The 24,699-nt window shown below is 49.5% G+C and overlaps 1 protein-coding gene across 16 annotated transcripts; it reads right to left on the reverse strand.

Annotated features, from left to right (window-relative positions):
* On the reverse strand, positions 1 to 24,499 carry ABCD4 (ATP binding cassette subfamily D member 4). 16 transcript variants are annotated; one of them, XR_004348424.1, is made up of 20 exons: positions 24,370 to 24,499; positions 21,935 to 22,083; positions 21,649 to 21,776; positions 20,324 to 20,463; positions 18,953 to 19,069; positions 18,486 to 18,611; positions 17,802 to 17,852; positions 16,151 to 16,245; positions 15,800 to 15,921; positions 15,601 to 15,692; positions 15,297 to 15,386; positions 13,556 to 13,764; positions 13,328 to 13,419; positions 12,837 to 12,873; positions 12,402 to 12,451; positions 11,954 to 12,006; positions 11,556 to 11,632; positions 10,792 to 10,907; positions 10,466 to 10,628; positions 10 to 123 (listed from the first exon to the last, which is right to left on the reverse strand). XR_004348424.1 is itself a non-coding variant. In XM_032622493.1 (19 exons), the coding sequence occupies exons 1-19, from the start codon at positions 24,405 to 24,407 to the stop codon at positions 10,560 to 10,562; spliced, it is 1,821 nt and encodes a 606-aa protein (XP_032478384.1). In that variant the 5' UTR covers positions 24,408 to 24,499; the 3' UTR covers positions 9,702 to 10,559. The 16 variants fall into 16 exon arrangements, 10 of the variants coding, with proteins under 10 accessions (XP_032478384.1, XP_032478383.1, XP_032478386.1 ...); XR_004348423.1 differs by lacking the exon at positions 10 to 123 and adding an exon at positions 9,653 to 10,021; XM_032622493.1 differs by lacking the exon at positions 10 to 123 and having other exon boundaries at positions 9,702 to 10,628; positions 21,935 to 22,053.
* Positions 24,500 to 24,699: the final 200 nt, after the last annotated feature.

The following is a 24,699-nucleotide window of genomic DNA, read 5'->3' on the forward strand; positions in this document are numbered from 1 at the left end:
AGTTGAGAGAAATGTTTTATTCAGGAACTTTACTGAGGTCTATAGATCAGGAGATAGCCTCTCAGATAGCTGTGGAACTCTTCAAAAGAAGTAAGGAAAGAGCCAGGATATAAAGGTGTTTTGCTTAAAAGAAAAAAGAAAAAAAATGTAGTCAAACGTCAAGATTACTTCTAATCACAAAAAACAGACATCTCAGGTTAATGATTTTAGTGACTTTCTATGTATGGGAAGATGCAAGAGCCTGTGCTCATTGAAATTATTCCTTTGATATGCATCTTAACTATCGAGGGCCAGTATCTTATTTTGCTCCATCCTGAATTCTCTCAGGGTGCACTGTCGGGGGCAGTTGCAGTGGTGAATAGCTTGATGGCGGGTAATATTTGTTGTTTACTGAAATGGTAGACAACATTCTTTGTCCACGTGATCATTCCAATAATGTCCTTTATAAGTGGTGGATCCAATCCAGAACCACACTTTTTTTTTGGCTGCATTGGCATGTGGGATCTTTTCATTGCCGTGTGTGGGCTCCAGAGCACGCAGGCTCAATAGTTGCAGCACAAAGGCTTAGTTGCCCTGTGGCATGTGGGATCTTAGTTCCCCAACCAGGGATCGAACCGTCCCTTGCATTGGAAGGCAGATTCTTAATGACTGGACCACCAGGGAAGTCCCCAGAACCACACATTGGATTTAGTTGCTAAATCTCTGTAGTGTCTTCAATTGGGAACAGCCCTCAGTCTTTCCTGGCCTTCCTTGACCTTGATATTTTTGAAGATTTCAGGATAGTTTCTTTATAGAATGTCCTTAATTTGAGTTTTTCTGGTATTTCCTCATGATTAGGTTGTATAACCTGAATCTAATCATAAGGAAACATCAGACGTAGACTCACCAAAGCCCCATCCCAGCTCTGCTTGTACCCCCGCCCCCTTCACCTGCGAGGGTGGGGTGGGGGTCCCGGAACAGGAGGTGTGGTGGGCAACCTGCTTACGAGTCTGCCTTGAACCTTAGTTGTGCGTGCTCAGCGGCACATGGGACTAGGGCAGGCTGCTCCCCCGCCCTTCAGGTACCCAGTGTCATTGGGAAGATGTGACCACACGCTGTGTACAGAGAGTAAGGCAGCACCTCAGCACACAAGCTACAGGTTGAGGTGCCATGAGGGCCCTGGGAGTGTTACCTGAAAACTGGGTTCGCCTCTCGGTAGGTGTCAAATCAAAACACATAACCAAGCCAAAGCACAGGAGAAGGAAGGGTTTATTACTTGCAGCAAGTAAGAACACCAGGGAATCTTTCCCAAAGCAGTGTCTCCTAAAACAGCAAAACTGGGGAAATTTCAAGCTAAGGGTACATGCATATTCATGAAAAGCCTTGGGTGGTCGACAGAGTCCGAGCTTTAGTTGAAGTCAGGAGGGTCAGAAAAGGTCAACATCATTCCTTAGGTTCCAGTTGATCTGGTGGTTGAGAACTTCAGGCTAATCTTTACTACTGAAATAGAACTGGGAGTCTTTACAACTGATATGTTATCTTTGCCAATGTTACTTTTCTTGCCTGATAACAGTCATTTGTTTCTGCATTAAAAAAAATATTTTTATTGAAGTATAGTTGATTTACAATGTTGTGTTAGTTTCAGGTGTACAGCAAAGTGATTCAGTTTAATATCTATCCATCTCTATCTATAACTATCATCTATTATCTATCTATCTAGCTAATCTATCTATCTCTTCCTTTTCAGATTCTTTTCCATTGTAGGTTATTAAATGTTTCTGCATTCTTTTGTTTCCTTACGATTATTAATTACTGAGACCTGCTCAAGGGCAGGCATAGTGGTCAGGCTTAGATCACAAGATGGCTTAGGCCGAAAATGGCTTCTCTTATGTCAAGAAAGCCATGCCTGGTTCTTTCTCCAGGGACCCCCCCTACCCTATCTGGTTACAGGAAGACTGGGGCAAGAGGACAGACTCCACGTGTTTTCTCATCCATTAGATATCTATGGAGCCCCTACTATGTGCCAACTCTGTGTAATGAACAGAGCAGACACAACCCCTCCCTGCCCTCGTGGAGTTAACATTCCAGTGGGCGGGGGCCAGGGAAGACAGACAGAGAAGTATGTCAGGCTTTCCTGAAGAAGGGGAGAGTTGGTCAATCATTTATTGAGACCACCCTATGACCGAGGCTCTTTGCTAGCTCCCTGCTTGGTGACAAGGCCCGCTATTGCCAGGATGGCCAGAGCCGGGTTGGGGATAGGATGGGGCAGGTCTTTGGCAGGGCAGGGCCAGGTGTAGGAACCCAGATCCCTGCAAAGGTGCCGTAGGAGGCAGTGTGGAAGGAAAGGCCAGGGCTCTGATTCTGCTACCTGCCCTCCTACCTGAGTGCCATCCCCTCCATATTAGGCACCTGGCTGGACAGTACTCAGAGGATTCCTGTCAGCCTCCAGACTTGCCCTGCATGAAGCAGCTGGTGGCCTTTGTGTATCATCTCAACCTGGCCAACTCGGACCTGGAGTGCTGTGCCCAACTTGTCCAGAGGCAGCTCCAGTGCCAGCTGTAACACCAGAACCACAGCTAGAGATGGCTCTGGCACCAGCTCCAGATGTAGATGTATAGCCAGAGCCAACTCTAGAGCTAGAACAAGCTCCAATACCAGCTCTAGAGCTAGAGTCAGCTCCAATGTCAGCTCCAAAGCTAGAGCCTGCACCAGCTCCAGGACAAGCATCGGCCCTAGCACCAGTCCTAGTTCTAGCTCCAGAGCTAAAAACAGCTGTGGCACCTACTCCAACACCAGTTCTAGAGCTAGAGCCAGTGCCAGCTCCAGAGCAAGAGCTAGATGCGTTATCAGCTCTAGCACCTGCCCCCAACTGAGAGCCATACTGAGTGTCAGCTCCAGAGCTAGAGCATCTCCTGCATCAGAGCCAGAGCCAGAACCAGCTCTAGGATTAGAGCCAGTTCCAGAGCTACAGCCAGTACCAGCACTAGCTCTAGCACAAGGTCCAGCGACAGAGCCAGTGATAGAGCCATTGACATGTCCAGAGCCAGTGCCAGCTCCAGCCCCAGCTCTAATAGCAAAGCCAGAGCTAGGGCCAGCTATGGGCCAGAGCTAGTTCAGAGATACAGCCAGTTCCTGGACCAGCTCTCACACCAGTTGCGGGGCCATATCCAGCTGTAGCTCCAGCTCCAGCACCAGTGCCAGTTACAGATGTAGAGCCAGTGCTAGCTGCCAGCTCTAACACCAGAGCCAAAGCTAGAACCAGCTCTAAGGTTCCCATTAGCTAATTGAGCATATTTAAGACAGTTGATTTAAAGCCTTTGTCTAGAAAGTCCAACGTTTGGGCATCCTCAGGGAGGGTTTCTGTCCATTTTTTCCCCTTTGAATGGACCACAATCCTGTTTCTTTGTATGATTTTTGTTGTTGTTGTTGAAAACTGAACATTTGAATATTATAATATGGTAACTCTGGAGATCACCTTCTCTCCCTTCCCCAGAGTTTACTGTTTTTGATTATTGAAAACTGCAGTCCTCTGTTTGATAACTTTCCCAAACTATTTTTGTAAAGACTGTCATCCTTGTCATGTGTGTTCATTTGAAGTCTCTGTTCAACTAGCATTTTCACAGAGATTTCCTTGAATACCAGGAGCTAAAAGGAAACAAACACCCCATCTCTTCCAGTCTTTACAGACTGGCTCTTCCGGCCACTGCTTTAGCATTTAGCCAGGCAGTTTAAACTCTGCCTTAGCCTTTATTTCCTGCTTGAACCAAGCCCAGTGACCCGCCAGAGGTGAAAGCTTAGGGTCTTCTCAGGTCTTTTCCAAACATGCATCCTGTCCTAGCCATGCATGTGGCTTTCTAAATTCTGTAGTACACAGGGTCACTTTAGAATACCCCAATTTCCCAAAGAGACTCCCCAGTATTTCTTCCCAGGCTTTAGGTGGTCCTATTGTATGTCTTAAGCATAATCTTTGCTTCAGGTGGCTGCAGGATTTTGTTCACCTTACAAAGGTTGTTTGTTTTTTGGTGTTTGGGGGTTTTTTTGGCCATGGCACACAGCATGTGGGATCTTAGCTCCCGGACCAGGGACAGAACCCACGCCCCCTGCAGCGGAAGCACGGAACCTTAACAACTGCACTGCCAGTGAAGTCCCCCACCTTACAAAGTTTTTGAGCAATGCCTACTATTTTTCTGCCCTGAGTGAGTTCCAAGTCAGGCAAGACAGAGAAGGGCACTTGTCAGTCTTTCTAGCTCCTGATAGGTTAGAACAAACAATAATTTGTGAATAAGGTCTGCTCTGCTTTCTCTGGAATCAGGGACTGGGGTCCCATACTGAGAACATGGGCTGCTTTCTTCAAGACTGCCACCAAGCTGGTGAAGAGATGAGGCAAGGCAAGTAAAAACACCACACAGCTTTCCTACCTACCATATTGAAGTTGTCTTGATGCAGTCTTCACTATAAATCTGACTGTTGTCCAGTTCAGACAAAGTTGGTTCTGACAGTTTCTGCTTGTTTCTCAATGTTCCTTTTGAGGGATGGGTGTTTGGAACTGCCTGCTTCACTATTTTGCTCTTTCCTGCTAGTGTCCTTTGATGCACAAAAGTTTTAATTTGATGAAGTCCGATGTATCCATTTTTCTTGTCGCTTGTGCTTTTGGCATCATATTTAAGAAACCATTGCCAAATTCAGGAAGTTCTGCCCTATGTTTTCTTCTAAGAGTGGTTTAGTTTAGCTATAAAATTTAGTTCTTTGATCCATTTGTAGTTAATTTTTGTATCTGGTGTGTGAGGTAAGGGTCCACTTGCATTCTTTTGCATATGGATTTCAAATTTTCCAGCACTATTTGTTGAAGACACTATCCCCACTGAATGGTCCTGGCACCCTTGACAAAAATCATTTGACTTAGATATGTGGGTTTATTTCTGGAATCTCAATTCTATTCCACAGAACTTTATGTTAGCCTATTTTTATGCTAGTACTCCTACACTGTTTTGATTACTGACTTTGAAGTAAATTTTGAAATCTGGAAGTGTGAGTCCTTCACCTTTGTTCTTCTTTTTCAAGACTGTTTTGCCTATTTGTGATCCCTTGTAATTCTACACAAATTATAGGATCAGGTTTTCAATTTCTGCAAAAAAAAAAAGCCATTGGAATTTTGATAGGTGTTACATTTAATCTGTGAACCAGTATTTCGTTAGGAAATACTGCCATTTTATCAACATTAAGTCTTCCAGTGACTTCCCTGGTGGTCCAGTGGTAAAGAATCTGCTTTCCAATGCAGGGGACGTGGGTTCAATCTGTGGTCTGGGGAACTAAGACTAAGACCCCACATGCCGTGGGGCAACTAAGCCCACACGCCACAACTACTGAGCTCACGCACCTCAATAAGAGAGCCCGCGTGCTGTAAACTACACAGCCCATGCGCTCTGGAGCCCAAGCACCACAACTGGAGAGAAAAAAAGAAAAAAAAACTTGCACACCACAACTAGAGAGAAACCTGCACATGGACACAGCCAAATAAATAAATAAAATATTAAAAAAATAAAGAAGTCTGCAAAATATCTAAAATAAAGTTTTCCAATCCATGAACATGGGATGTCTTTCTATTTATTTAGGTCTTTAATTTCTTTCAGCAATGTTTTGTATTTTCAGAGTATAAGTCTTGCACCGCCTGAGTGAATTTTATTCTTTCTGATGTTATTGTAAATATTGATAGAATTGTTTTCTTAATTCCTTTTTGCTTTGTCTATTACTAGTATATAGAAATACAATTGATTTTTGCATGTATCCTGCACCTTTGTTGACTTTGTTATACTTTGTGTTTTTTCTTTAGGATTTTCTAGATATATGATCATGTCTTCTGCAAATAGTTTTATTTCCTCCTTTCCAATTTTGATGCCTTTTCTTTTTCTTGCCTAACTGCTCTGGCCAGAACCTCCAGTACAATGTTGAATAAAATTTGTAAAAGCAGTCATCCTTGTCTTGTTCCTGATCTTAGTGGGAAAGCTTTCAGTCTTTTACCGAGTATGATGTAGGGTTTTTTATATGTCTTTTTAGAAAATTTCTTTTTAGAAAATTCCTTTTTAGAACATTCCCTTTCCTTCTAGTCTGTTTATTGAGGGCTTTTATCATAAAAGGGGATTGGATTTTATCAAATACTTTTTCTGCACCAATAGAGGTGATCATGTGGCTTCTCCCCTTCATTCTACTGTGGTGTTTTATGTTGATTTTCATATGAACTACCCTTGCATTCCTGGGCTAAATCTCACTTGATCATGATGTATAATGCTTTCAATATACTTCTGGATTCTGTCCACTAGTATTTTGTTGAGAATCTTTACATCTATATTCATAAAGGGTATTTGTCTTCAGTTTTCTTGTGATGTCTTTATATGGCTTTGGTGCAGGGCAATGATGACCTAATAGAATGAGTTAGGAAGTGTTCCCTCTGCTTCTATTTTCTGGAATATTTTGAGAAGGATTGATATGAAACATTCTTTAAATGTTTGGTAGAATTCACTAGTGAAGCCACCTGGCCCTCAGATTATTGGGGAGGGAGGGAGGATTATTGGTTGGGAGGTTTTTGATTACTGATTCAATCACTTGTTATAGAACCATTCAGATTTTGTTTCTCCTTGAGTCAGTCTTGGTAGTTTGTGCGCTTCCAGGAATGCATGGCAACAAGGCTCTCAGCTGGACCAGCTTGGCCCATCTCTGATGACAGAGGCCAATGGGCTCGAGGAGAGGGATGGGAGGGCAGCCTTGCAGGCCCAGTATTTTGGACTTTAATGTAGGGCACATCTAATTTGCATTTTTAAGGTCCTTCAGGCTGCTTTGTGGAGGATGTGGGGGGTTGGGAGAAGCAGCAGGGAGACCAGGGACAAGGCTGCCACAGTTGTCCGGGTGGACTTGGTGGTGGCCTCGGGGGAGGGCAGAGGTGGGCTTCAGATATATTTTGGAAGCAGAACCCATGGGATGTAGTGATGGATTGGATATGGGGAAGGAGGTCCGGAGGGTCTCAGGTCTCTAGCCTGAGCTCAGGGTGGACAGTGGAAGTGTCATTCCCTGAGATGGGCAAGATGAATGCAGCAGATGGGGGCGGTTCAGAGGCTGAGGAGTTCTGTTTTGAACTTGAGATTCCTAAGCAAGTCATTTCAGGTCCTGGAGCTCAGACTCTTCAACTGGGGTAAAAAGGAAAGAAAAGGAAGCATCTTCCTCGCAGGGTTCTTAAGAGAATGTGGCAGGAGCTGGGCTTCCCTTAAGCATGCAAGCTCTGCACAAATCTCTCCGCCAGTTCAAGACTGAGACTTGCTTTTGTTTCCCCCTTCACTCCCTTGTGGGCTGGCAGTTCTGGGCCTGGGGTCAGGGTCTGATAGCATGTTAGGTAAAAGTCTCTGCCCCGTCTTCGGACTTTCCCAGGGAAACCTTCCCCAGAGGCATGTGACCCTCAGAACCCTTAACTACTTACAGATGGGCAAATCTACTGGCCAGTTGTCCAGCTCACCCTGCCAGAGGCTTGAGGACAGTGTTCCCCAGCACATGTCCCCCTGCCTGATGCCTGTCCACACTTTACCCTACTTCCTGGTAGGACAGTCTCTGCAGCTCCCCAGTCCAGGGCTCCCTTTCAGCTGGCTTGTTCTCCAGGCACCAGTTCTCCTGACAACTCCCTGTGCCTCCAGGGGTTCCTTCCTGGCCCAGGGTTTAGCCCAGGGCCACCCATCATTCTGACACCTAGACAGGATGTCAGAAGGAAATAGCACCAACAAGACAATGTTTCTGGAAAGGCAGTCTTTACAGAGGGCAGCTGGCATTGCTCTTCTTTGGCTTCCTGGGAGACTGTCCTGGATGCAGAACACACAGCACAGCTCCCTGTGGGCTGTGGCAGAACAGAGACTCGTTTGTTATTCTCCACCCCAAAATGACTGGGGTGGTACACATGTTGATACGGTAGGTAAGTGGACACTTGATGGAGATAACAAAAGGTTGCTTTTCTGCCCTGTCCCATGGCTCCAGGACTCCGCAGAAGAGTGAGAGGGATATAAGGACAACATTTCTATGTATCATCCACGTGGGTCTGTGTAGATTCCTGGGTGGCAGAATGAGACTTAAGTTTGGGAAATTATTTGCCTGGCTTATTTTAAAACATTTAAAATAAACATTTTGGTCCTTGTCATACACTGAGGACACATAACCTGACTTCTCCTCATGCAGGTTTGTATCGATTCACCTAAAACTCTCAAGTAGCCACCATCTCTGAGATGAATGATGGATAAGGGTACAGTCTACCTCTAAGAACGGCCTTCTCTTGGCAGAGTTTCTGCAAGGGAGGACGCTATTTGAGTATTAAGAACAGAAACAGCACTGGGAACATGTTTGAGGCAGAGGAAATAGCAAGTGCAAAGACTGAGTTAGGAACAAACTTGGTCTCTATAATAATCTGCTAGCAGCAGCACTTGTGAAAAAGGCTTAGGAGTTGAAGGAGCTTGTCAGTCTGAAGCAAGTCAGTGAGGCAATGCTATCACCAAAAAGGCTGAGGGGAGCTTCAGCTATATTGATGAAAGTACAGAAATTAAGCCAGAGAGGGAGTCTTTCCACACCCAAACCCCACAATTTAAAACATGCCCAAGGGGTGGGAGTCAGGGGGATCCTGAGGGAGATACGTTTCCCCTTGGCCTAAGGAAGAGCTTCCCTCAGAGGGGTCTGAGGATGGATGGCCCCCAATGCTAGAGGTATCTGAACAGAGGCCAGAAGAGCACCTGGCAGGATATGGTTGGGAGATTCAAGTATGGGAAGGCTCGTGAAGCAGATGCCGACCTTGACGGTCCCTTTCAGCCCCATGAGAAGGGCTGCCACGGGCCTTCTCGATGCTGACATCCTGTAGGTCCCTAAGGAGGCTTCACCGGAGACTGGACACACCATCAGACCTGGTCAGGTGCCCACCCCAGAGTTCTCTCAGCTTGGCACCTGGACACACTGCTTTAGCACCCATATGGGGCAGAGCTGAAACAGGCTTGAGGCCTCCATGCCAGCCACACCATGGAGGGAGGGGGTTAGACACGTTATCCAGGGCGACATCTCCCCAAGTCTGGAGCTCCACCCCGCATCTAGGATCATTTTCAGTGGTATCAAGAGACATTAAAGAACCTCGTCTTAGAGAGAGAAAATCACTTCCCTTGCGGTTCCCATTCCATTTCCCCAAATCTATTAAGAAGATTCTCAGTTGGGTGCTAGTATGTCTAACTCCTCTGTAACATCCCTAATCTCCCTTTGTACAGAGAGCAAGCCTCAGGTGTAGAGTCTTTGCAGGTGCAGTATGCAGCTGCCATTTCATAACATTATTTGTATTAATTTTTACAGTTACTTTCTATTTATATCAAGCGTAAACTTTCCTTTAAAAATGCATTTAGGGGGCTTCTCTGCCGGCGCAGTGGTTAAGAATCTGCCTGCCAATGCAGGGGACATGGGCTCGAGCCCTGGTCCGGGGAAGATCCCACATACAACGGAGCACTAAACCCATGAGCCACAACTACTGAAGCCCGCGTACCCAGAGCCCATGCTCCGCAACAAGAGAAGCCACCACAATGAGACGCCCACGCACCACAACGAAGAGCAGCCCCGGCTCACCACAATTAGAGAAAGCTCGCACACAACAACGAAGACCCAACGTAGCCAAAAATAAATAAATTAATAAATTTATATTTTTAAAAATGCATTTAAGTAATGAATTAACTTAAAAATATTACGGGATTTATTTTCATCTGGGTTAAGAAAAGCTGAAGGGCCCTCGAGGTTAGTGGCTGAGGGACAACTGGCAATGGGTAAGTGGGAGATGCCAGTGAAGAACCTACGGGCAGAAGGATCCAGCACAGTGGAGAGTGCTGCTCCCACCCCCCAGGCTCTCAAAGACAAGCCCGGAGAGTCAATTAAGAAGATTATCTTAGGGACTTCCTTGGCGGTCCAGTGGTTAAGACTCCATGCTTTCACTGCAGGGGGCACGGGTTTGATCCCTGGTTGGGGAACTAAGATCTCACATCCTGCATGGATCCTGCATCCCGCATGGCGTGGCCAAAAAAAAAAAAAAAAAAAGATCATCTTATGATGAAGAAGAAAGAAAAAAAGGGGAAAGCTGCAAGTTTAAAAACATGTTTATCTTTTCTTTTAAAAAAAGTTATAAAATTTAAATAGTTGATTAAAGTTAAAAATCTACTGTTGCAAAATTGATGTATTCTAAAAGATTCCTGGATCTCTTGACTCCAAGTCCGATACACTCTCCATTTTGACCCTGCATTTCTTATAGATCCCACACTTTCAGGTTTTCTTTAGAAAACACGATCTGAGGTCATATGTGAAGTAATTAGCACGTCAAGGGTACGAAGCTCTGGCTGAGGCAGCAGGAGGCACCCTGGCAGGATGAGGGTCCTGCGGAGGGCCACACCTGGGCTGAGTCCACTGCTGCTGATGCTACCCACATGGGACCTGTGAGGCAAACCTGGAGCTCCTTCCTTGCCCCATCAGCCTTCCTGGTCTCTCCTGGGGACTCGACCTCCTGGGCTTGGCTCTCCTGCCGGTGGCCGGTCTTGGCTTCATTCCACTTTGATTCTGGTCAGCTCCCACCTTCCTTCTCCACAGAGTTTCAGAACCAAGGAGTGAAACTACAAAAGACCACCACCACGTAGAGATCAGGCTGCCCCGGCTGTGACAGATTCCCTGCCCTCTCTGCCATCCCCACTCTCCATTTTGAGGGGGCTCTGGCCCCGGCCAGGCCCAGCCTTGGCATTCTTTCTCCTCCTCAGGCCATCCTGCGGGCACGGGTACCTTCTCAAGGCTGCGCCGATGGCCCACGCTGACGAACGTCATGCCCAGCTGCTGGCCGATGCGGTAGAGCTCGCTCTCCACCTCCTCAGTCAGGGCACTGGTGGCTTCATCAAGCACTGAGGACAGAACTCAGTGGGAAGAGATGAAGTCCTACCCCAGACCCACCTCTGCTGCTCCTCCAACCCACACCCACCTTCACTGGGACCTGGTGGGAGGCTGAAAGCTGTTCTGGCTTACAGGGGCCCTGCCTTACGGAGAGCGTGGGCCAGAGGAGCGGAGAGCTAGGCTCCATCTGGGAAGCATTCTGCCAGCTGCAGGACAAAATCCCTCAGTTTCCTACCCTATTCCTAATCCACCAGCCACTGCCTAGGACCACTCAATCCAGGGAATCCTAGTCCCCCCAAGGATGTCAGTCCTTAGAAAAGTTCACACCTCTGCCAGGCATAGCAGAGGGATGCCCATTCACTGATGGCCGAGCCTGACGGCCATAACATGAGAACCCCTCTCAAGGTTGGCTCCAGCTGCTGCACTGGCACAGAGGTTAAGAACTGGCACTTCAACATACACCTGAGGATGCCAAGCACTGCTGCCTCATGGGCAGAGCCCTGCCATCCTCTCCTGCAGGGACAGAGATACCTGGCCAGGCACAGGTGTGCTCTCCTACCCATACCAATGCCTCTCCAGGGGCACACGAACACACGCTGCTATACCTGTGAGCGCAAACGTTGCCTGGCTAGCATGTGTACCTACAGAGCGAACCTCACCTGCATACTTCGGCTGCAGGTAGAAGAGCCGGGCAAAGGAGAGCCTCTGCATCTCTCCTGGGGATAGAACATCATACCTGAGAAAGGTGAACGAGAGAGGCCCACTGGAGGAAGGAGGCTATAGCTTGGCTTTTGCACAGAATGGTCTGGGCAGGAAGAGGCTCCCAGCACAGACAGGCTGCCCCAGGACGGATGGATGTCACCCCCCTTTCCACCACAGCCCCGCTGCCTACACAAGGCAAGGCCAAAATTCTGTACCACGGACATGAACCAGGTCCCCAGCAGCCCAGCAAACCCCTAGAATTTGGGGTCAGAAGTCACTTCATCCCTTGCCCAGGCCTCTGGGACCCACTGTCTTTGGGGGAGCTGGCTCTGGAGCCCCCCAAACTCCTTCTTACCAGTTCCAATCGACCTGCTGGTCCAGACCCTCTGTCCTTGCCACCAAGCTGGACTGTAACACACCCAGAGGGAACGATGTCCATGAAAGGGCCCATCCCTGCTTCCTGCTATCCTGAGGACCTCCTCAGTCCCACCACACACACCCGAGACACAGCTACCCCTGGTCGCGTACCACGGTGGGGCTGGGGGAGCAGTCCGTCAGCCACACTGTTTAGACTTGCTGGAACGTGGTGACCAGAAAAAGCAGGCTGATGTAGTCTTATTATTGTTTTAAAATTTGCTAGAGAGTGGACGCTGCTTGTTGCCTGTACCTGGCCAACAGCTCCCACTGCCGATTTATACACCCATCGCCCTGCCCCAGGCTCAGACTTCCAGCTCCGCTGGGCCTGCACCTGTGGTCAGTGCCACCAGGTGGGCTTGGACCTCAGGGTCCCTGCCCTCACTCACCAGGCCTGCCAACTCCAGGAACCTCATGATCCTCTCATCATCAGCAGAACCTGCAAAACACGGAAGCCTTCAAGAAGTCAGCTCCTCTGGGTAGCCAGAATAGATGGGGCACATCATGGCCGGGGGCCCCAGAATGTGGGCCAAGGCTCTGAAGCGACAGGTTACAGCACTTAATAAACACGGGAAGGACCCAGTGAAGCAAGTAATCCCTTCCTTTCCTCCAGTGGTGTTTCTCCTCCGGAGGGGGAGACGGAAAAAGATGAGGTCAGGGTACAGACCTCTGAATAGTAAACAGTCAAAGGAGGAGGTGGAGGGGACCCTACCTGAAACCAGCAGCCTGGCTGGGGCCTCTTCCAAAAGGTACAGGTGAGGCCACAGACAGACAGAGAAGAGATGGTGGGATGGGAGGTTGCATCCTCAAGAAGCTCAGCTCACCTGAGTCCGGGTAGATCTCCTTCAGGGGATATATCACCTGATAAAAGAAGAAACCACATGGGCCTGGGGCAAGGGCCAAGGAGAGGTGGGGCTGCACACAGCTATCCTCCCTCAGAAACAGCCCCAGGAGCTGCCAGAGGCCAGGCTGCTCTCCACCTGAGGAGAGCAAGGAGCGTCCTGGCTGAGGGTCCGGTGGGAGAGGCGGGGCTGGCAAACAGCAGGGCAGGGCCCCCAGAATCCAAGTTGGTGTTCAACAAACACATGTGATATTTGGCTTACGGCCTCCACAGGTTAACCTGCTTCCAGAAGTTGCTCTGAGTACATGGCCTAATCCACAGAAGTGAATAAAAAGTCCTTAGAGCCAGGGAGTTCCTGGGCTTGGTTCATTTTATACCCTACCTGCTGTCCCATAGCTCTCCAGGGCTGAGACCTGTCCCACCACCAGGGTCCAGGTTGGCGGGAAGGGGTGGGAGGAGTGGGCCCCGGCTAACCTGCTCCCGAAGGGTCCCGTCAGTGAAAAATGGCTTTTGTGGCAGGAACAGCACCCCGTGGGGTCCAAAGTCCATGAGCATCTGCACTGAGCCTACAGAAGCACCATTTTAAGACCTCCCAGAAAGGTAATTGCCCCTCATTCTGCTTTCCCAACAAGAGGCTTGATTCTTACACACATACCCCCCACAGGCCAAGGCTGGCTCAGAGCAGGGAAGGCTGGCTCTCACCCCATGTGCTCGCCCAGAGGCCACCCAGAACCCGGAGCAAGGAGGTCTTGCCGGTGCCCGTGTTGCCTGTGATAAGCAAGCTCTGCCCCTCAGAGATCTTCAGGCTCAGATCCTTGATTAAGGGTTTGTTAGAGGAGGGGGCGGAGATGCAGACCCGCTCAAGGAGAAAAGCTGTATCTGTTCGCTCTGTTGCTGGCCATCCCGGGGCCCTAGGGTGCAAGAAGGGGAGAGATGTAGGCAAGATAAGCGGTGTCGGTATTGCTGGGGGCAGGGGGGTAGTTCTTTCTCATTGAGGGCATCACCTCTGGACTGGAGGGTTGCCATGGGCTGAACTGTGGCCTCAAAAATCACATACTGAAGTCCCAACGCCTAGTACCTCAGAAGGTAACTGCATTTGGAGACAGGGTCTTTAAAGAGGTGATTACATTAAAATGAGGCCTTTAGGGTAGGGCCCAATCCAGTATGACTGGTGTCCTTTTAAGAAGAGGGAGAGACACCAGGGGTACACACGCAAGGACACTGTGACAAAGCGGCCATCTGCAAGCCAAGGAGCAAGGCCTCGGGAGAAATCAACCCTGCTGACACCTTGATCTTGGACTTCTAACCTGTAGAACTATGAGAAAATAAACTTCTGCTCTTTAAGCCACCCAGTTTATGGTACTCTGTCATGGCAGCCCTAGCAAACTGATAGAGATGGATTGGGTACCTGCTCTGCGGCAGGCTGGGCAAGGTCCTGCCCATGACTGATCTTAATCAGTCTTATCAGCCACGAGCCACAGCTATTATCCCCACTGGGCAGATGAGGAAACCGAGTCAGGTGGCTGAGTAACCTGCTCAGGGGCGCAGAGCTGCGTCTGTGCAATTCTAATGTTGGTGGCATTACACGCATTTTCATGGCATCACCGGGTGACTGACGTAAGAATGGGAGCGGAAACACTAACACAGTTTTGGAGTTTCTGGCTCTCCACGGACGCCCATCTCCCCCACAGAAAAGCATCTCCAGTTCCCCACAGTCCCTGCACCACCAGCCCCCCCCCACTCCACCTCTGGGCTCAGAGCTGCATGAAGCTTTAATTCTGAACAGAGGCAACAGTTAAGGCATTAGCTCCTAAGAAGACAGTTGAGTGTAGACCCTGAAATTCAGCCTGTTTCCATTTTTGAAAGTTTACTCTGTGGCCTCCGTCCAAGCACTTTCTATGAACTATGATATCTAATCCCCACAACAACCCTAAGATGAAGGTTCCATTAACATCTTCTTTATAGAGACGAAGAAACTGAGACACAGAGCAGTTAAGTAGTTTGCTCAAGAAAAGTGAGGACATGAACAAATCCTTGATGCACAGAAAGGTCAGAAACATCACGGAGCCTGCAAAGATACAATAAAGACACCTCTGGGCCTGAGTGGGGACAAAGAATAGACATGCCCCAAGGAAGGGGACTGGCGGCAGGGCTCAGCGAGGAGGAGGGAATAAAGGAAGAGGAGGGATACAATTCAGATTTTTGTTTTGTTAACTCAGGCCCAGGCTGATTGTACTTTGTTTCCATCAGCTGGGGGATGGTGTAAATAAACAGATGCCGGAACAGCAACATCGATGGTGAACATTCACAACGTGCCTGGCATGAGACAGAGCTCAGTTGCTCCACCTAACTCTGCTGCCCGGCTGGGAACGGGCTGGGCTCCAGGGTGTTTCCAGCGCCTGCATTCTCCACCACCAGGCTGCACCGCCAGCCCAGCGCTCACCTGGCCAAGTCCCACTCGCTCTCGTCCAGGATCTCCCCATCCCGTGACTTCAGGGTCATGTCCAGCAGGGTCTCCTGAAGTTCCCCGATCCTGGGCGAGAAGTGAAAACCTGAGGAGGGTCTGGGCGCCCAGGTGAAGGCGTTACTCCTTTTTCTCTCTCATGCCCATTAGTATATGGTGAGCTGTTCTGCTCCTGTTTTCACTCTGCTACTTCTCCCTGAGGTACACGCTTTGCTCAGGACCTAGAGGGGCCAGACGCAGCCTCACCTATGGGCGTGCCTAGAGGGGCCGGACGCAGCCTCACCTGTGTGTGTAGCCTGCCACATCGGAGAGCGTGGTGGAGAGATCGATGAGCCGGGTGAAGCAGCTGATGACGTACATGCATACAAAGGCGTTCTGGACAGGACAGAGGGCAGTGCGCACGGGCCTTGACTCCAAGGCCCTGGGTGCTGGGCCAAAGGGCAGGGGGGATGGCATGAGGGGTTCCCAGAAGGGATTCTCACCTTGCTGACCAGGGTGCTGAGCTCTGTGGGGCTCAGGTCTCTGTAGACGCCGCTGAAAATGGGGATTGAGATCACGACGTAACTCAGGATGCTGCCCAGATAGTCAAACATGTTGACGCCGACTGCGGAAGACAGAAAGACCTAGGGTGAGAGACCTGGGAAGCAATCCTGCGCTCCGAGGGAACGGGAAGCCAAGCACAGTCAAGCTATTCTGGGGATCCTCACTCTCCTGAGGTCATTCATGGCAAAGGCAAACTGATCAGTGCAGAGAGGGAGGAGGGAGTTGTGGGGAGGGAAGCAGGCTCCCCGCCACCACGGTGGTTCCTGCCTCCCGGGGCTCCCTGCACCTACTGTACAGCCAGAGCTCCTTGGACATCAGCTCCCTCTGGGTCTGAAGGAGTCTCTGCAGCCTGCGGTCTGTCCTCATGTGCTCCACGTGCCCAGCTCTGATGAGAAAGGCCGGGATGTCCACGGGGCCTGGAGAGCCTGAGCCCCCCTCCTCACACTCCTCTTTAGCGACCAAGCCCACCCAAGTGATCTTCCCCTCAGACCATTTCGGCCAACAGCAGCCAGCCATTGCTTCATTCAGTCAACATGGTATTGTCTGCAGAAAGACCATGAACTCTAGACTGGGAAGACTGGATTCAAATCCTGGCTCTGGCCAGTTACTAGCTGGGTAACACTGACAGGTTATTAAGCCTCTGAGTCTCAGTTTGCTCATCTATACAATGGAGCTTATAATACCTACGTAATAGGCTAGAGTGAGAATTTCTGAATGCAAAGCGCCAAGCACATGAGGGGCTCCCAATGAAAAAGAGCTGCTATTATTAAACAAATATACACGCAGCAGTCACTAGGCGGCAGGCTTGGTGCTAGGTAGCCAGCGAAACAGTTTTGGACAAAAGAGCCCCTGTCCTCGAGGAGCTCCCAGTTCAGGGGGGCAGGCAGACGCGCTGCATTCTTCACCTGGAACATGGAAAGTGTTACGTAAGCCGTGTGTCTTCAGGGCTATGGAAGCAAATAGGCGTGACCCCTAAGGGAGTCTGGAAAGGCACCCAGGAGGAGGTGACTTGGAGCTTCAAGGATGGGCAGAAATTCTCCAGGCAGAAAGGTTGGGGGAGGACAGAGGAAACGTTTCAGATTTTGCATGAAGGACAGAGAGGCTGCAGGAAAACACACTCGGAGCTCCAAGCATCAACCTGCTTTCCCCAGGGCCCAAAGCTTCATGAGCAGAGTGACTGAAGAATCCAAAAAAAACCTAGCGCAGGCCCAGCCCTACCTGGCCCCCACGACCTGCCCCATTCATAGGTCCCCGGTATCCTTGGTGCCCCCAGGTGGTGGCAGCTACAAACTGCAGCAGAGACGGACAGAAGAGCAAAGTCCCAGGGCTATTAGATCCAGGTGATCCAAGGAGTAACTTCTACTCCTTAAACACAAACCTCTGGGCCCTTACTGTCAATCCAAATACTGAATCCAGAGTCCTCATAGGAGGCAGAGTGCAGGGACCTACCCTGGCCCCGGGGGAAGGAATGGGGTTTCACAATGCTGCTGTCAGGAGACCACTTTGCTCCACTAGGACAGTGTCTGTGGCGAGCAGGTCTTCTGAGCTGAGAGGCTCCATTCCCTCCCACGCTACAGAGACAACGGATCAGCCTTGGATGTCAGGCACTGGCAGAAAGCCATTTTACAGACAGAAAAGCAGAGGCAGAGGCAATGCCTTACAGTCATTAGTAAGATGAGGAAGCATTCACTCATTTCATTCTTAAAACAAATTTAGGCCCCATGCCAGGCCACGAAAAGGAAGAACCAGTTTCAGAAGCAAATCCATGGACCTAAGGATGAGGCAGACGAGGATAGTGAGAGATAAGGGGAGAGGGTCACAGCCAAGTGTGAGGACGCCTGGCCCCTGGCCTTGGTGACGGTGCGGGGGTTGTTTACTTCTCCACCATCTCCACTAGCAGCTCTGACAAGGCAGAAGGGAAACTATCCCCGCTAGACTCACCTGAAAAAAGCAGCAGGCTCAGCATGCACCCGGATCTGCATGTGCTTGAACCTGGGAAGGCCGAAAGCAAATGTGTGCTGACAGTGGGCAGGACAGGTCCGTCTCCTTTCAGAGTCCTGGATCAAGACCTCCAGGCAAAGAGCAGCCTGGCTCCACTCCGAGACTGCGGCTGCCTCAGCCCGACCCTTCCCTGGCCTGTCACAGGGTGGGAAATTCCAGGCCCGGGAGGGATGGCAGGAGACCTGCAGACACGGCAGCCACCTGCCTCTCCGAAGAGGACAGGTGCAGGCCTGCCACGGCTCCTCTTCTTCCCAGGGCCGGGTCTGAAGGAGGAGGCCAAGAAGCACAGAGTAGGGGCTGGACCCATCGGCTGACCAGAATAAGGGTGGCCGGAACAGAAGCATGTGAGAAGGCCAAGGGACGACGATGATGATGATGGCGGCCAACCAGTCACCGTTCTCAGTGCTTCTCATGTATGATCTCATTAATCCTCCTTACAACTCTGTCAGTACCGTCCCCATTTTACAGATGGGAAAACCGAAATTTAGAGAGGTTAAAGACCCCGCCCAAGACCATACGGCTGGTGACTGGCCTAACTGGGATTTAAACCTAGGCAGCCTTTCTCCAGATCCCAGTCCCTAACCATTATGCCTGGCCCAGAAACCTCAAGCAAGGGAGACACACCTGAAATCCCCCTCCAGCTTCTCCTGCTGCACCAGTTTTGCCACAATGGGACCCATCAACATCTTGTTCACCACGGTTCCCAGAATGAAATACCCAAAGATGCTCACAGGCCCGAGCCAGCCGGTGCTGAAAGGCAGAGAGAGGGAGGGTGTGGGGAGCCACATATCACCACAGGCCTCTGCTCTGACTCCTGCCCCTTTTTGGGCAGCCCCCTGTCCCATCTCAGAGCCCTGTGCGGGGGCATCTGGTACCTTGACACTGACACACCACAGGGCCACAGGGAGGGCAGGGGCCCAAGCATGCAAGACAGGAAGACTTCCTGGGGTGCAGGTGGGAGGGAGGGAAGACCAGCCTCTCGTGGACCCTGACCAGGGAGAGCTGACTCCTGCCCAATGTGTGAGTGAGGGACTCTGGGGAACCACCAGGCAGGGGAGGAGGAAGGGCTCTGGCAGGAAGAGAGCCTTCACCTCTGGAAGCACTGATAGGTGTAGTAGATGAGGGTGAAGGGGGAGACAATCAGCTTGCTGGCCACGCTGCTGAGCTGCCGGCAGAACCGCTCCACGTCCTGGCTGATGCGCTGGTCCCTGGAGCCAATGACACAGAGTGACTAGGCCCAGGGAGCTGGGCTTGAGGGTTGAGAGAGCTAAGGCACTTCCAGGCTACCTCTTATTCTGACCTTGCCTTTCAGTGCTGTCAGCAATGACCCCGTGGGAAGGTGGACCCAGACAAGGGCTCGTTTCCTAGAGGCAACGAGACCCTTAGGACTTTCAAACAGGGTTCTGAAGAGCTGCTTCCTATGGTGCCTCAGTCTACCCCTCAGAAAAAATGGCAACTGAAAGGTCCAGCACACAAGGGCTCTGAGCCAGCTTTGAGCAGAGCCAAAGAAAAACCCGAGGGTAGAGGATCCGAGTTTCCGGATGATCAGGAAAGCTACATCATTTACCTCACTCCTCCCAACCTCTCTCTCACGAGCCTGAGCCTGCCCCCATTTAGCTATCTGGCTGTGGAAGTTCTGTACAGGTTGAGCCATAGAGAAGAGGCCTAGGGACTTCCTTGGTGGTCCAGTGGTTAAGACTCTGTTCTTCCAATGCAGGGGGAACGGGTTTGATCCCTGGTTGGGGAGCTAAGATCCCACGTGCCTGGTGCGGCCAAGGGAAAAAAAAAATGTGGAGAAGAGGCCTAGAAGAGAAGGTTAAGAAGCAGCAGCAGCCTCCCAAGAGTCTTTGCTGCAAAGCTCCACTTGAGCTGAGGAGAGGTTGCGTCAGGCAACAAAGTGCTTGGGACGGTGCGAAGCGGGGAGGGAATGAGGGTGAAGAGAGACCCCACGTGTCTCATCCCACCACCAAGGCCACAACGACTCCTATTCCCAGTGAGACGTGAGCTTTGGCAAGTCACTTGCATTCTCTGGGCTTCAGCTGCCTCACCTGTAAGGGAACCTGGGGCTTAGTGAACCTAAGAGAGGTGATAGAATGGTGACTGGAATCCCAGACTGAGTCCTAGACAGCAGTAGTTTTTTACTGCTGAAAACTGGAGCGCTGCTCTTCTAGCTTTTTCTAGCAAGGACACTGTCTTCAGAGGGTGCCTTATCTGGAAGCCCAGGATGTGAAGTGGACAAAAGGGAGCTGCTCTTGGCCTCTTCCTTTTAGCTCCCTGACCTCAGCCCTGCAGCCTCTCCGGGGTCCTCTGCAGGGCACCCTTCCCCCTTGGCTCTGGGCAGCAACATTTGCAGATAATGGTGGATGACCTCATGGGGTCTGCCGCAGGGGGTCTCCAGGGCTGTGCCAGCCCAGGTGGACGAACCATGCAGAGGGTAGCAAGGACTGAGGGGGGGTGCCTACGGGTTATCGATGTCATCCCGCAGCACGTTGAGGGTGTAGTACATGCGGCCCCGGAAGTAGAGGCGGTGGAGATGCTCGGTGAGGTCCTTCCTCCAGCTCACATACAGCAGGTTGCAGGTGAACTGGTCAAAGCTCTTCAGCTGTGCAGCGGGGGAGACAAGGGGAAGGGAGAGGTGCAAGTCTCTTTCTACCAAGTCTCAGCTCCAAGCTCAGGCTGGCAGAAAGCCTCTGCTGACCAGTCCCAGCCCATTCGGCTGTCCACTCAGCACTTGAGCCTGTTAGAGCGTCAAGTCATGGGATTCATCCCTTCCTCATTCACTCATGTGTTTATTGACTGCACCAAATATTGAAGGGCTTACCAAAGGCAAGGCCTTCTAGCCTCCTCTACAGGGTATTGTCTTACATCTCCAGAGCACATGAGCTTCTGGAGATTGGGAACAATATCTTCTATTCCACTTATGTTCTTACTTTTTTGTCCCCCAAAACTTGGCACAGGGTTTGAATCCATAGGTGTTTACTGACCGAAGACCCATCAAAAGTGCCAAAGTGTGATGAGAAGTGGCTTCCCCAAGAAAACAGGTAGTGCAGCCTGACAGAGAGCATTAGGCTTGAGCCCTAAAAGAGCCCTGACTCTCATCATTCCGTTTATGGAGCCCCTGTACGCTAAGCACGAGGGAAGTAACAATGAGCTCACAGTCTAGTGAGGGCACAGACAATCACAAGGGTGTAAGGATTGTTAGTGCAGAGCTGAACTCAAAGGATCAGGAGTCGAAGGGGCAGAGTTTGGTGGAGGAAACATGAAGGACAAGTTGAGGAGGACTTGAAGGAGGTGACAGCGGAGGAATCGTGAAAAGTGAGCAGGTGTTAAGCAAGTGAACAAGAGGTGGGGGAAGGAGGCCATTTTGCAAGAGAGCAGCAGGTGCAAAGGCTGGGAGATGTGACAAGTGCCAGGCTCAGGCACAGCCTCGGCCCCCCCAGAGGACAGCAGCAGCTCTGGCTGCTGAGCCCAGTTTTCAAGTGCTCTGAGCACCCTGAAGCAAGAGTTCTGGGAATGGAAGGGACAAGCATCATTTCCACCAAATGCTGGATTAAACCAGAACCCTGTGGCCAAGCCCCAGGAGCTCGTAACACTCTGGGAATTGGTCCCATGTGGGCCAACGGCAAGATCAATGCCCTGCCTAGAGTTTTGACCCCATGTTCCCAGAAGAGGGAGGGAACACACACCCACAGCTTGGTTCCTGCTTCCTGGTGGCTAAGTCCACTGGGCACTGGAGAGGCATCACACTAGGCTGGAGAGGAAGAGAGACACAGGGAGAAGACCTTACCATGGAGTTGAGGACGATGAGCACAACAGCCAGGAACGTCAGGGTCTTAAACCCATTTAAATCTTTGTTTCCTAGGACCCCAAAGTACTGACTGGGAATCAAGCCAACCCGGTAGATCACCAGTTGTTCTGGGGGGAAGGAGAGGAGTCAGGAATCAGTGATGAGGGCTGAGAAAAGACAAGGGAGGCTTCCTCTTGAGGCCTTGCCTCATCAACACCGCACAGAAGGAGAAGGACCTCAAACCAGGGCTGCCCTCCCCCCCACCGGCCTGGGCTCATTCACTCACCCAGTAGGGCCACACACAAAAGGGTCAGGAACATCAAGGCATTCTGTGATGACCAAGAGGGAAACAAAACCTTCTGTATCTGCAGGAACCGCTGGAAAAATTGCAGATCTAACCTGGGCCTGAAGAAGAGAAGCAGGAGAAGCAGAGTCCTAAAAGGACAACGGAGCCTTAGAGAGCAGTTACCAAGCTTATCTACAGCTGTTGGTGGGCAGGGCGCAGGCCATGCAGAAAGAACGGTTTACGAATGCTGAAGATGGTAGGAGGGAAACAGACCAGGGGATAAAAAGGAATTTAAGTTGATAAATGCTATGAAAGGTTATTTACCAAAAACCTATAGCTAAATTAATAAAGAAACTTTAGCCACATCCTCTTTTTTGGTCACAAACAAGACAAGGAAACCCACTACATCAAGGATTTTAAGATCCTGGCTAAAGCAATAAAGAAAAAAAAAGAAATGAGGTAAAAGGAATGAAAGAAGAGATTAAATTGTCATTATTTTCAGATGATGTGATCATTTACATAGGAAACACAGCAAAGCTATAGACAAAATGTTAGTGGGACTTCCCTGGTGGTCCAGTGGCTAAGACTCCACGCTCCCAATGCTGGGGGCCTGGGTTCGATTCCTAGTCGGAGAACTAGATCCCACAGGCATGCCTCAACTAAGACCCAGCACAGCCAAAATAAATGTTATTTTTTAAATAGACAAAACGTTAGAAATAAAAGGAGTCCAGCAATGTTGCTAGATACAGGGTTAACACACAAGTATCAATAACCAACAATAACCAACTAGCAAATATAAAGAAAATAAGATGTTATTTACAGAAAAAAAGTACAGAAAAACCATAAAATATCCAGGAATTAACTTTAAAAAAGAATGTATAAGACAGTTTGGAGGAAAAACCGAAAGCTCTATTATAGGATGTGAAAGAAGACTTAAATAGAAAGACTTCATTTCTAATAGAAGTCTGTAACTGCGATGCAATACCAGTCAAAAACCAGGAGTTCTTTAAGGAACTGTATATGGAAATATAAAGGTCCATGAATAGGTCAGGACAACTGTGAGGAACAGGAAAGGAGGAGGAAGAAACCCACGTAAACCATCAGGTTATTAAGACATATCATATTACAGGGTTGGAGTAATAACAAAGTGTGGTATGAACACAGGAACAAAAAGACCATGGAACAGAAAGACCAAAACGAAAAAATTCACCTATGTTTACGTGAGCACATAATAGAGATTATATCACAAGAAAGGGCATATTAAACACACATTATATGCCAAACCCATACTACGTGCCCAGTACTGTTCTACACATTTTATGTGTATTAATTCATTTAATAATCACAACCTTAAAGATGAGGAACTGAGGGTAAAAAGGTTAAGTAACTTGCCTTGTCACCCACCTGATAAGTGGCAGCCTTAGGGTTTGAACACAGGCAGCCTGGCTCTGTGCTCTTAACTATGCTATACAGCTTCTCTAATTTTTAATTATTAATTAATTTGTCATTAATTGAATACGGTAGAGGAAAATTTACATCATTACCTCAAACTATGTATAAAAATAAACTTTAAAAACTCCAAATGGATTAAAAATCTAAATGTGAAAAGTAACATTACTTAGTTAATAGAATGTAGAAATATCTTAATGAAAATATAATGGAAGGTATTTCTCAAATAAGACCCCCAAACCACAAACTATAATGCAGGAAAACTAACAGATTTAACTTAGAATTAAGTATTTTTGTTCAACATAGTGCCACAGATTAAAAGACTTCGAGAAGTTACTTGCAGAGTGGAAAATAAACAAGGTAATAAAATCTAGTCCATATAAGTAATGACTGCATCAGGAAGACAGGAAATCCATAGAAAGTGGGAAAAGGATATAAATAAGGGGAAACCCAAATGCTTAATAGAGGAAAATTAACACAATGGGACACCACCTTACACTAATCAGGTCGATAAACATTAGAAAACCAAACAATACCAAACATTGGGCGGCAGGGTAGGGTGTCGGTCGTTAAGAAGAAACAGGAACCTTTAAGCAATGCTGTTGAAAAGTTGGTGTGACCATTCCAGAGAACAAATTTAGCAGAATTAAGTGACCTAGCATCCTACCCTGGGATGGATACTCCAAAGATCACCCATATCCACAAAGGAGGCAAGTGGTGCTTAAAAACTGGAAGCAATCTAATTGTCCGTCACTAGGGTAATGTATACGTAAACTGGGGTCTAACGCACTTACGTAGCACCATGCAGCACTCAGAAGTGAAAACTAGATTATTATACCATGGATGATCTCAAAAACACCATGTTGAGTAAAAAGTTAAAAAAAAAAAATCACAGTATGTTATGAGGGCGGAAGGTGCTCCTTCCCCACACAGCCCCGAGTAGGACGCCCCGAGGCCCGGTCCTCCTCCTCAGTCGCCCTACTCACCGGGCGCCAGCCCGGGGCGCGGGCCCCCGGACCGCCATGACCCGGAATCCGACCGACGCGAGAACCCGGTAGGCCCCGGGTCCGCTCAGGGTAGAGTCCAAAGAACTCGCTTCCGCCGAAGAGGGGAGGGGCCCCGGCACCCGGCTACCACAGAGACGGGCGGATAGAGAGGAAGGGAGACGCAGCCGCTCCCGGAAGCGACCGACTTCTCAAAAAGAACCACAGTGCTGAGTCTGTTGACCCGGCGCCTAGAGCGCCCCCTCCTGGATATGGGAAGTTTCCCCTTTGGCAAGAAGTAGCCGAGAATGTGACTGAAGTATTTTAAACTCT

Source organism: Phocoena sinus, chromosome 2 (assembly GCF_008692025.1).
Source record: "Phocoena sinus isolate mPhoSin1 chromosome 2, mPhoSin1.pri, whole genome shotgun sequence".
Classification (NCBI taxonomy): Eukaryota; Metazoa; Chordata; class Mammalia; order Artiodactyla; family Phocoenidae; genus Phocoena; species Phocoena sinus.